Below are 12,500 nucleotides of genomic sequence, written 5' to 3' on the forward strand. Positions count from 1 at the left end.
ACCTCAGACTGCAACTGATATTCCATTGGAGAATGTTAAACTATCCATACTGATAACAATATTGCAGCCATCTTTCTGTCTTTAAAGATTTTTTGCAATCCTATTAGCTCAAATGATAAAAGAAAAACTCCATGATATTGTTATCAATGAAAGAATGAATGAAACAGTGTGAGACTGATAACAGCAGAGCGGAGAAAACAACACCAGATGTACTGTTAGTGCATTACTAACACATGCATGAGCTGTATTTAGTCTGTAATGCAATGCAAAGATAAGCTTTATACATGTACATGAATTTTCAAAAAGAACAATCTATATAACATCTTGTTAAAAGGTCTATAGTGACAATAAAAATAGTGTTAAAAACAACATTAATCATTATGCTCCAAGCTTCATCATCTTACTATGTACATGAGACTTTTATTCTGAAATAGGGAGATGCTGTAAAACGCCGGCTGCACCACACTTGTATGAGCTGCAATGACTCCACAAGCCATCTGTTCACATGTGCATCAGCACACAAAATGCTGGATATACAGATTAAACATGCATTCAGCTCCACCCCATGAACAGGCATACTTTATTTATTTTTATCTTTTGTTTGAGAGCTGCATGTCAAAGCAGAGCTCATTAATATTCATGACCCTTCCAAATATGGTCAATTTGGAGTATCTGACTTTAAGGATATTTTCTGGAGTAGTAAGTAAGCCATAAAGCACAGGTGTCAAACTCAGCTCCTGGAGGGCCGCGGCTCTGCGCAGTTTAGCTTTAGCCCTAATTAAACACACCTGATCAAACTAATTGAGTCCTTCAGGCTTGTTTGAAACCTACAGGTGAGTGTGTTGGAGCAGGGTTGGAAGTAAACTGTGCAGGGCTTCGACCCTCCAGAAACGGAGTTTGACACCCCTGCCATAAATCTAATATGTAGATATCAGAGAATATTTAACTTTAACCAATGCAGAATATGGCATTTTAAAGAGATGACATCAGGAATTAATAATAAAATACAGGAGAATATTGAGAGAAGCAGCAGGCTCGACAGGTATAATAACAATAATACTAATATCACTCTCTCACCCGTAATACATCACTGTGTAATGCTGCTCCACCATGTAATTGGCCAGAGCTCCCAACGGCCCCAGACTGCCATACGGGACGTCCCGCGGCCAGAACACCGTCAACTGCAACAACAACAACATCAACACAATCACAGCCGGAAATGACCTCTGCTCCTGTTTTACACCTTTACTTTGATCAAGTGTGATTAGGACTGCTTTTAATGAATCCGTCAGTGACCTGTGTTTCTCTTATCGTCGCTGTATCTCCGTCTTGATTTGTATGTAAAGCGCTTTGAGAAATTTACTTTTAAAGATGGTGTGAAATTAAACTGAAGTGTTTTAGGCACTAGTATCAGTATGATAGTCTTAAGCAGATCTATAATCTAGTGTCTCCAAAACAGATCAAATGCATATATAAATATATAAATATACACCAGATATACACTTCTGAGGTTTGCAGTTTTCAGTCTATTCCACCTTGATAAATAAAGGAGTTCCTTTGTTGTGGCCTCAAACTTCAGCTTCTCATCAAACCTTCTGACCAATCAAATGCTCTCTAGTATCTATTATTATTAATATTATTATTATTATGCTGACAAAAACAGATGGCATGTGTTCAGATATTAAATCTACAATCATTTTTCAAAATCGAAATGAAAACACTTACTGTGCCGATTGTGATTTTCTGCAACAGAAAAAGGCTCTATTGGACAATATGTTTGACATTTTGAAAATGGGAAGTGAAGGAGATGTGTTTAGACTGTTATAAAATAAAAATCATTAAACATAAAATTTAAATATAAAATTCAAATCATTAAAACAAACAAAAACGAAAAATGTTAATCAATTAATTGATCAATCAACCATTAAATAAATAAATGAATAGACCCTTAATACAATACAATAAAACTTTAATTAACAATACTTGAATAAACAGAAGTTGTGGTTGTGGTTGAAGCTGATTATGTATGACTTTAAACTCAGAGCCTTCTACAACAAAACCTTTTTCATGATGAAGTAAATGTAGTTATGTCTGCTTTTAGCTGTGGTTTGAGCTAAGAATGATCCTACTGTTGCTCTCAGTGTAGCTGTGCTGATCTCAGGTCAGTGTGAAGCAGTAAAAGTGACCCGTCAGCTATTCTGAGTGTGCGGGTTATTCAGACTCAAAGCCTCATTCACAAACAGCAGAGCAACGCTTTCTGTCCACACCGTTCACAACAACAGCTTATTTCATAATCAGCAATAACATTTACACACAAACCTGTCCTGCTCACACTTCTCAAACTAATTCATGATCATCTTCTAGAGCAAAACAAACGCAGCTGTTTAATAAAGTATTGGTGAAATAATGTTTATCATCATTCAGAGTGACAGAGAGACAGTGCTGTGAGAAAGTGTTTCTGATTTATTAATGGTTTAGATGTTTGTCGCACTGTTATGTTGGATTTAGTTTTCCCTTAATGATAATAATTTCATTAAACCCTGCAGGATGTGTTTCCTTGTGTTATCTGAGAGTAATATTTACATCTGTTTGATGATCTGAAACATTAAAGTGAAACAAACATGCAAAAAAATAATAATAAAAATCAGTCAAATCAATTTTTCACACCACTATATATTAAATCAAGTATTTAGAATTAGAATTAAGCCAACTACTGTTTTAAACGCTCATAATCAGACTACAGTTACTTTTTAAGGCTTTCATAATTACACATTATTAAACAAATGGCAGTAATCTGCACACATTTCATTAATTATAACAATTTTTATTTATAATAATGTCTATACTTCTTTATAATAAACCTGATGCTTAAATGCATTTCATAAGTTTTACGGTCATCTGCACTTTTAGTGTGGTTTTTAGATAAAATATTTTATACATTTTTCTACCAAAATAGACGAGATTTTCCTTCTTCAGTATATGTGACGTCAAATAAGTGTTCTTAGTGCGCAAAAGTAATCTAAATGTAATCCAAATGTAGTCTGATTACTTTAAACGAGTAATCTGAAAGATTAGATTACTGATTACTTTTTTGCAATATCATCAAACCAAAGTAACACCAAAGTAATCTAAATGTAATGCAAAAGAAGTCAGATTACTTTAAATATGTAATCTGAGAGATTATATTACTGATTACAGTTTTTACCATGTAATCAAACAATGGTTAACACAAAAGTTATCCAAAAGTAGTATTTATATGGATTATATTATCATAAATGTGCAATCTGAGAGATTTTATTACCGATTACTTCTTCGCCATGTAACCAAACAATCCCACCACAAATGTAATGTAAATATAATCCAAAAGTAATCTGATTACTTTACCATAAATGTACAATCTGAGAGATTATGATTGATTAGTTTTTATCATGTAATCAAATAAGGGTTAGCACAAAAGAAATCTAAATGTAATCCAAAAGTAGTCAAGTTACTTTAAATGTGTAATCTGAGAGATTATATTACTGATTACAGTTTGTACCATGTAATCAAATAAGGGTTTGTGCAAAAGTAATCCAAATGTAATCCAAAAGTAGTCAAGTTACTTTAAATTAGTCTGAAAGATTAGATTACTGATTATTTTTTTGTCATGTAATCAAACAATGGTTACACAAAAGTAATCTAAATGTAATCCAAAAATAGTCAAATTAATTTAAATGTGTAATCTGAGAGATTATATTACTGATTACACGTTTTACCATGTAATCAAACAAGGGTTAGTGCAAAAGCAATCCAAACATAATTCAAAAGTAGTCAGATTATATTACTATAAATGTGCAATCAGAGAGATTATATTACTGATTATAGTTTTGCCATGTAACCAAACAATCCTAACACGAAAGTAATCTAAATGTAATCCAAAAGTAATCCAATTACTTTACCATAAATGTACAATCTGAGAGATTATTATTGATTACAGTTTTTATCATATAATCAAATAAGTGTTAGCACAAAAGTAATCCAAATGTAATCCGAAGGTAGTCAGATTACTTTATATGTGTAATCTGAGAGATTATATTACTGATTACTTTTTTGCCATGTAATCAAACAATGGTTAACACAAAAGTAGTCTAAATGTAATCCAAAAGTAATCCAATTACTTTATCATAAATGTGAAATCTGAGAGACTATATTACTGATACCTTTTTTGCCATGTAAACAAGCAGAAGTAATTCTAACACAAAAGTAATCTAAATGTAATCCAAAAGTATTCAGTTACTTTAAATGAGTAATCTAAAAGATTATAGGACTAACTCGTTTTCATCATGTAGCACAAAAGTAAGTGTTAGCACAAAAGTAATTTAAAAGCAATCCAAAAGTAGTCTAGAGAAAAGTAGATTACCTCAAATGTTTAATCTGAGCGATGATATTACTGATTACACATTTTAAGTTATTTGTAATTAATACCTGATTACAATTCTTAAATAACCCACACAGTTCTGAATGTGTATCATTACACATGAATATATACAGGCATATAAATGTGTTCAGCGGGACTTTGACCCCTCGTGCAGTGTGTGTGTGTGTGTGTGTGTGTGTGTGTGTGTGTGTGTGTGTGTACTGTAGTAAACTTTGGCACTGTGGTAAAGTTCACTCCTTCTTCTGTTCATGAATTCTCAGATCATCTACACAGCTCAAGCACGCTGACGGTATGCACAGCTCGGGCATGTTGTGGGTCAGTTTATCCTCAGTTTGGCTGCTTCTGCTGAATAATTGATCAAGTTTTCTCTTACCGTGTAAAAGGCCAGCGCGAGGCTCACCGTCAGCATCCAGAACACACTGGTCCTCCTGAAGAACGAGCTGCCGTCAGTCTTCGCCATGATGAACAGTGTAAACTTAATTAACTACACCAATTAATTAAACTAAACTAACTTAAACGAACATGAGCGGAGCTGGACGCGTCTCTCTCAGCCGTCAATCAGCCAGTCACCATAGAGATCGCGGAGTACAGGAAGTGACATGGCGCCACACAATAAAAGTCCTGTAATGTTATTACGTTTTACGTTTCTGTGAGGAGTAGACGTTGATGAAATATAATTTAATGGGTAATTTAATGAATATTTCTGGCTATAATGACTGCTTTTACGTTACTCTGAGGGGTAGATGTTCATAAAATATAATATATAATTAATGAATAAATATTTCTCGTTATATTCACGTGAGGGGTTGGGGCAGAGGTAGATGTAAATAAAATACAATTAAATGGGCAATTTAATAATTAACATGAAAAATAATCTATATTATGACTGTTTTACATCACTGTGAGGGGTTAGGGCAGGGGTAGACATTAATAAAATATAGTTAAATGTGTATTGTAATAAATAAACTAAATCATTCGTGTTATAAATACTGTTTTACATTATCGTGAGGGGTTAGGGGTAGGGATAGATGGTAAATAAAATACAATTTGATGGGTAGTTTAATAATTAATATGAATAGTAATTTGTAATATGACTGTATTTACATTACTGTAATGGTTAGGGCGGGGTAGAAGTAATTAAAATATAATTTAATGTGTATTTTATGCAATAATATTAACAATTCTTCTTAATCCTGTATTTACATCACTGTGAGGTTTGGGGCAGGGTAGAAGTAAATAAAATACAATTTAATGTGTAATATAATAAATAATATGAATAATAATCTGTAAAATGACTGTATTTACATTACTGTAAAGGGTTAGGGTAGAGGTAGATGAAAATAAATATAATATAATGGGTAATTTAATAAATAATATGAATATTTCTCGTTATAATTACCGTTTTTACATTACTTTCAGGGGTAGATGTTTATAAAACATAATTAAATAAATAATTATCGTTGTAATTGCATTATTTATATCACTGTGAAGGCTTAGGGCAGCAGATGTAAATAAAATACAACTTAATGTGTAATATAATAGTTAATATGAATAATAATCTGTATTATGACTTTTTACTTTACTGTATGCCGATAGGGTAGGGTAGATGTAAATAAAATATAATTTAATGGGTAATTTAATTAATAATATAAATATTATATTTTGTTATAATTACTGTTTTACATTCCTCTGAGGGGTAGATGTTCATAAAATATAAATAGATAAATAATTCTCGTTATAAACACTGTATTTATATTACTGTGAAAGGTTAGGGTAGATGTAAATAAAATACAATTTAATATGTGATATAACAATTAATATGAATAATAATCTGTATTATGACTGTTTTACATCACTGTGAGGGGTTAGGGCAGGGCTTGACATTAATAAATATAATTTAATGTGTATTTTAGTAAATATTATAAATAATTCTTGTTATAAATACTGTATTCACATCACTGTGAGGGATTAGGGTTGGAGTAGATATTAATAAAATAGAATTTAATGTGTAATTGAATAAATAATTAATTCTTGTTGTGGTTATGGTTTTGAAATTACTGTGAGGGCGAGAGGTTAATAAAATACAACTGGATGTGTAATTTAATGTCTTTCTGAACTCCATTAGAGACAGAGGAATAAATATGACAAGATCCATTTTATTAGAAAAAGGTCTGTACATTTGCTGTGTCGGAAAACAGAAATCACACACAGTACATCAGAACCAGTGTTACTCTCAGCCTCTAACAGCCCAGAGGAACTGGAGCAGATGAAGATTAATGATTAACATCCATCTTCAGGCAGTATTATGTGCTAAAGTGTGGACAAAAGTCAAGTTTCAAATCCTTCATTCGTCTGCAAATGATGAGCTTCAGTCTGATCTCTAGAATCAAGGCATTCAGAAAGTGACGCTCAAGAGCACTTGGAGCTGCTGTCACCCACATGAACAATACTGTAGTGCTTTATAATAAATACTGTAGTTATTTACAACCATACTATAGTCAGGTGTGTTATTATATTATACTATAGCATTTCCTATAGCAACTCTTTATTAACACATGCTCCAGCATACTGCACTACTAACTACAGTATAGTGAACTGATAAACCGTAATAAATACTGTAGCATACTTTAGTCTTCACTACAGGAAACTGTGGTGTATTGATGTATAATATACCCTACAGTCACAGGAAACTGTTTATGTAGTTATTGTGTTACCATAGCAACTATAGAATCCATAGCAACTATAGAATCACTACAACATATTAACTACTATAGTTTTAGTTACCATAGCAACCATTAAATCACAACAGATGATTTACTGTAGCTGTAACCATAGCAACTATAGAATCATCACCAACAGATTAGGTTTTTGTTACCATAGCAACTATAAATTCACCTTAACAGATCAAATGCTAATGTTGTTGTGTTACCATAAAAATTCAAGATTCACCATAAGATTATTTTTATAGTTGTTACCATAGCAACTGTAGAATCACCACAACAAAATATTTTTTACCATAGCAACTGTAAAATCACCACAACAGATACATTTCTATAGTTCTGTTACCATAGCAACTGCAGAACCACCATAACATATACATTTCTATAGTTGTTGTGTTACCATAGCAACTGTAGAATCACCACAACAGATACATTTCTATAGTTGTGTTACCATAGCAACTTTAGAATCACCATAACGGTTTAGTTACTACAGTTGTTTTGTTACCATAGCAACCCTAGAATCACCACAACAGATCAAATCACTATAGTTGTTGTGTTACCATAGCAACTGTAGAACCACCACAACAGATACATTTCTATAGTTGTTGTGTAACCATAGCAACTGTAAAATCACCATAACGGTTTAGGTACTATAGTTGTTGTGTTACCGTAGCAACTGTAACCACCACAACAGATCAATTGCTCTTCTTCTTGTTTTACTATAGCAACAGTAGAATCACCACAACAGATAAGTTACCATAGTTGTTGTGTTACCATAACAACTCCAGAACCACCATAACAGATTAAATAATATAGTTGTTGTGTTACCATAGCAACTGTTGAATCACCACAACTGACTAAAGGCCTTTACTGTTGACCGTATTCTTCGATGCTGACGTGCGCTCGTTTTTGTGATGTTTTAGAACTTCCATGGCCTTTGGGTGAATCGACTACAAACAATAAACGGCTGAAAACAGTCAAACTACTCGCTCTACAGACAAGTGTTTGCAAGACTATACACAAAAAGTGGAATATCATGAGGAAACATCAGTTCGCAACATCAAGCGGCGTCACCAGCTGTTTTAACATCTTGAATGGAAGTGAATGAGACCGAAAGTCTCAAGCCAAAAAGTTTTAAATGGCAGCGCCCGCTCGTACACAGAGAATAAGGTGAAAAGTACGGTTCAAGAACACTACAGCATTTATTATCAATGAGCACAGCATCAGTAGATGTGGGAGACTGAGCATGTTAAAGCCGTGTGCAGCACTGAGGAGACGAGAGTCAGCAGATCATTCAGAAACACTGAAGACTAATAGACCATCAGTCTCCACACACACACACACACACACACACACACACACACACACACACACACACACACACACACACCTCTCTCTCTGTCTCTGTTTGGCACAATCATGTTCCTCAAGAGAGAAATGCGACGTATAAATCAATATGATAGACTTATATTACATTCATTGACATGGTGAGTCAAATATCTGATTTCATAAGCAAAACAGGTACAGGTGTACAAAATATCTATAAAAACAACTACACACCTTCATCATCATCATCATCATCATCATCCTCATCCCACACCAGCAAAACTCTCTCAGATATTAAAAAACAGCGTATGTACAGTTACAAACATCCTGAATTACCTGGACAAACACCACATCTGTGGAGACAACTACACAACACTCCAGCCAAACACACACACACACACTAAATACAAACATGCATACACACACTGGTCAGTGTGTGTACATGATCTCACACATACACACTCTCTCTTATTCAAACACACACACACACACACACACACACACACACACAAACACTTTCTCACTCACTCACAACACACTCATGTCTGGCTGGCCGTCACTGATGTGCTGTGTAGGGACTGATCGTCCAGTACAGTAGAAACTGTAGAATGACACACACACTTAAAGGACACACACACACACACACAGTATAAAGGCGCTAATAATAATAATAAATATCTGTCAGTGTCTGTGAATCAGTCAGTTTTGGCGTTGTGTCTGTCCAGATTGACCACCTGAAGCTCTGTCAGACTGTTACTGCTGCCGCTGGACTGCTGACCAATCACCATCTGCAGAACACACACACACACACACACACACACACACAGGTTAGTTACCATCAGCAGATCTGCCAGAGCACTGCAAACGCACACACAGTGTCTATTAGTGACTGACTGTAAACACTGAGATTATTCACTTGAGCATCCTCAGATTCATTTATCCAAATCAACAATCAAATAAACATTATAGTTCAATAATACATACAAATATAATTACATTAGAGTTATTTACATTTATATACAACATATTATTATAATAATTACTATATAATATATTCAATTTGCCACTTTATTAGGTACACCTGTCCAACTGCAACACAAACATGTAATCAGCCAATCACAGGGCAGCAGCTCACTGCATTTAGGCATGTAGACATGGTCAAGAGGATCTGCTGCAGGTCAAAGTGAGCATCAGAATGGGGAAGAAAGGGGATTTAAGAGACTTTGATCGTGGCATGGTTGTTGCTGCCAGACGGGCTGCTCTGAGTATTTCAGAAACTGCTGATCTACTGGGATTTTCACACACAACCATCTCTAGGCTTTACAGAGAATGCTCCGACAAAGAGGAAATCTCCAGTGAGCGGCAGTTCTGTGGGCGCAAATGCCTTGTTGATGAGGCCAGAGGTCAGAGGAGAATGGCCAGACTGGTTCCAGCTGATAGAAAGGCAACAGTAACTCAAATAAGCACTCGTTACAACCGAGCTCTGCAGAAGAGCATCTCTGAACACACAACACGGCCAACCTTGAGGCGGATGGGCTACAGCAGCAGAAGAGCACACCGGGTGCCGCTCCTGCAGCTAAGAACAGGAAACTGAGGCTACAATTCACACAGACTCACCAAAACTGGACAATAGAAGATTGGAGAAACGTTGCTGCTCTGATGAGTCTCCATTTCTGCTGACACATTCAGATGCTCGACTCACAATTCGGCCTCAACAACATGAAAGCATGGATCATCCTGCCTTGTATCAGCGGTTCAGGCTGCTGGTGGTGGTGTAATGGTGTGGGGGAGATTTTCTTTGGGTCCATTAGTACCAATTGAGCATCAACGCCACAGCCTACCTGAGTATTGCTGCTGACCATGTCCATCCCTTTATGAGCACAGTGTCTCCATCTTCTGATGGCTACTTCCAGCAGGATAACGCAGCATGTCATAAAGCTCAATCATCTCAGACTGCTTTCTTGAACATGACGATGAGTTCACTGTACTCAAATGGCCTGCACAGTCACCAGAGCTCAATCCAATAGAGCAGCTTTGGGATGTGGTGGAATGGGAGATTGGCATCATGGATGTGCAGCCGACAAATCTGCAGCAACTGTGTGATGCTATCATGACAATATGGAGCAAAATCTCTGAGGAATATTTCCAGCAGCTTGTTGAATCTCTGCCATGAAGGATTAAAGCAGTTCTGAAGTCAAAAGGGGTCCAAGCAGGTTCTAGTAAGGTGTACCTAATAAAGTGGCCGGTGAGTGTATTAATTCTGTGGTTACAAAAACCAAACAAAATAAAAATATCCCAATATTATGCAAAACTGATAAGGATCAATTGTAAACTCTGAAAACACTAGATCATTTGTCTGTTTCTTCTCTTTTTTAATATATCCCAGTAAATAAAGGTTTAATAAATATTAGATCTTCAAAGCAACCAGAGTCTAAAGGGGCAGTTCACACAATATCAGCCCCTCACCTGCTCTACACTTCTGACACATATTTAAATGAGAATGCCTTTAATATAGTGCTGACCTGCCCCTTTAATGCAAACCCTGGAACTGAAGCAGTGAGTGTGTGTGTGTGTGTGTGTGTGTGTGTGTGTGTGTGTGTGTGTGTGTGTGTGTGTGTGTGTGTGTGTGTGTGTGCTGGCTCATGCAGCTCCTCCAGTGCATTAGTGCAGTGCATGCTGGGTAATATTAAGAGTAATATTGAGAGTTTCACTTGTGAAGTGTTGATCTTGCCGTACTGGATGAAGCTGCACTGCTGACACCGGGATCTGAACCGTACCAGGAGGAGCTGTGAGAAACACCTGAGAAACTGCACCTGCACACACACACACACACACACACACACACACACACACACACACACACACACACATTTAAAAGTGCTTCACATAAACAGGAATAAAAGTTATATTAGTATTTAAAAAAGATCTGTTCATGCTGATTTTTAAAACATTTTACTGTACAAATGTCACTACGTAAAGTGTGTGTGTGTGTGTGTGTGTTTCTCTCACCCGTGTCTGTGCTCTGTGTGTGTGCCACCTGCATGCCGCTCTGTGTGTGTGTGAAGGCGTTGAGCAGCAGTCCTCCATCCGCCAGTGCAGGACTCGAGGTGTACATGACGGTGTGTGTGTTCGGGTACATCATGGAGGACGAGACGATGGTGGCGGCGGGCAGACTCACTGTAGCTGCTGGAACACACACACACACATTTACACTATAGACATTATATACACACACACACACACACAACCCCTTAAAGACGCTGAAGAGGCTGTTTTCATTGTAAAGCGCTGCTGCGGTGTGTCAGTGTTGATGGGGGAAACCGAGACATCTGAAAGTGCCGACATTCTCCTCTCTGATTGGAGCTTTTCCTCAATATTAAGACGCCTACACACACAGTTCAGTCCTGCATCCTCTCCTTGAGTTCAGACTTTGCTAGTTTGATTTAGAAAACACACTCCAGAGGACACGTCAGGTAAATCTTTAAAGGCAGCAGTACTGTACAGCCTGATTTACATCACCCTGCAGGCTACGCTGCTTCACTTTCATAACAACAAAGTGAACACATGATATGAGGAACTGCCTATTCTCATTCTGATATCAACATCAGACGCCAAACATGTTGAGGCATCATGCAGCCACATATTTATATGAGCGTCATCTTCACTGTGTGCATATTCAGAACGAAACAGAGCCTATAACATCACTGCCTCCCTTCATTATCAGTGTGAAACACATTCTCTCTCCTGCTGAATATCAGTGTAATCATCAACAATGGCCACTATAACAGTATAATGTACAATACATCTATACATTACAGGAAATAAAGGCAAACAGTCAGTGTAATGTGCAGAGTCAGAGTGCACGCTTACATTAAATATACAGATATATGAATATATCTCTGCGCTCAGCCGAAACACATCACCTGAGAACAAGTCATACATTCAAAAGAGCAAAGTCAGGGAATATGGTGTTACTTACAGACAACAAGATCAATTAAAGGGCACCTAGGTTACCCCTTTTTCAGATTTAATATAAG

General features: G+C 36.3%; 2 protein-coding genes across 2 annotated transcripts in view; both read right to left on the reverse strand.

The window, feature by feature from the left end:
- The window catches only part of tmem254 (transmembrane protein 254), a 7,108-nt gene extending 2,095 nt beyond the window's left edge, over nucleotides 1-5,013 (reverse strand). The window contains 2 exon segments of the mRNA NM_200370.2: nucleotides 1,078-1,181; nucleotides 4,791-5,013. Of these exon segments, the coding sequence (NP_956664.2) occupies nucleotides 1,078-1,181; nucleotides 4,791-4,877 (191 nt within the window). The 5' untranslated portion in view covers nucleotides 4,878-5,013.
- Nucleotides 5,014-6,554: 1,541 nt separating this feature from the next.
- The window catches only part of srfb (serum response factor b), a 25,050-nt gene continuing 19,104 nt past the window's right edge, over nucleotides 6,555-12,500 (reverse strand). The window contains 3 exon segments of the mRNA NM_001442212.1: nucleotides 6,555-9,251; nucleotides 11,200-11,276; nucleotides 11,473-11,649. Coding sequence (NP_001429141.1) covers nucleotides 9,159-9,251; nucleotides 11,200-11,276; nucleotides 11,473-11,649 — 347 coding nt within the window. The 3' untranslated portion in view covers nucleotides 6,555-9,158.

Source organism: Danio rerio, chromosome 13 (assembly GCF_052040795.2).
Source record: "Danio rerio strain M-AB ecotype USA chromosome 13, GRCz13ab, whole genome shotgun sequence".
NCBI lineage: Eukaryota > Metazoa > Chordata > Actinopteri > Cypriniformes > Danionidae > Danio > Danio rerio.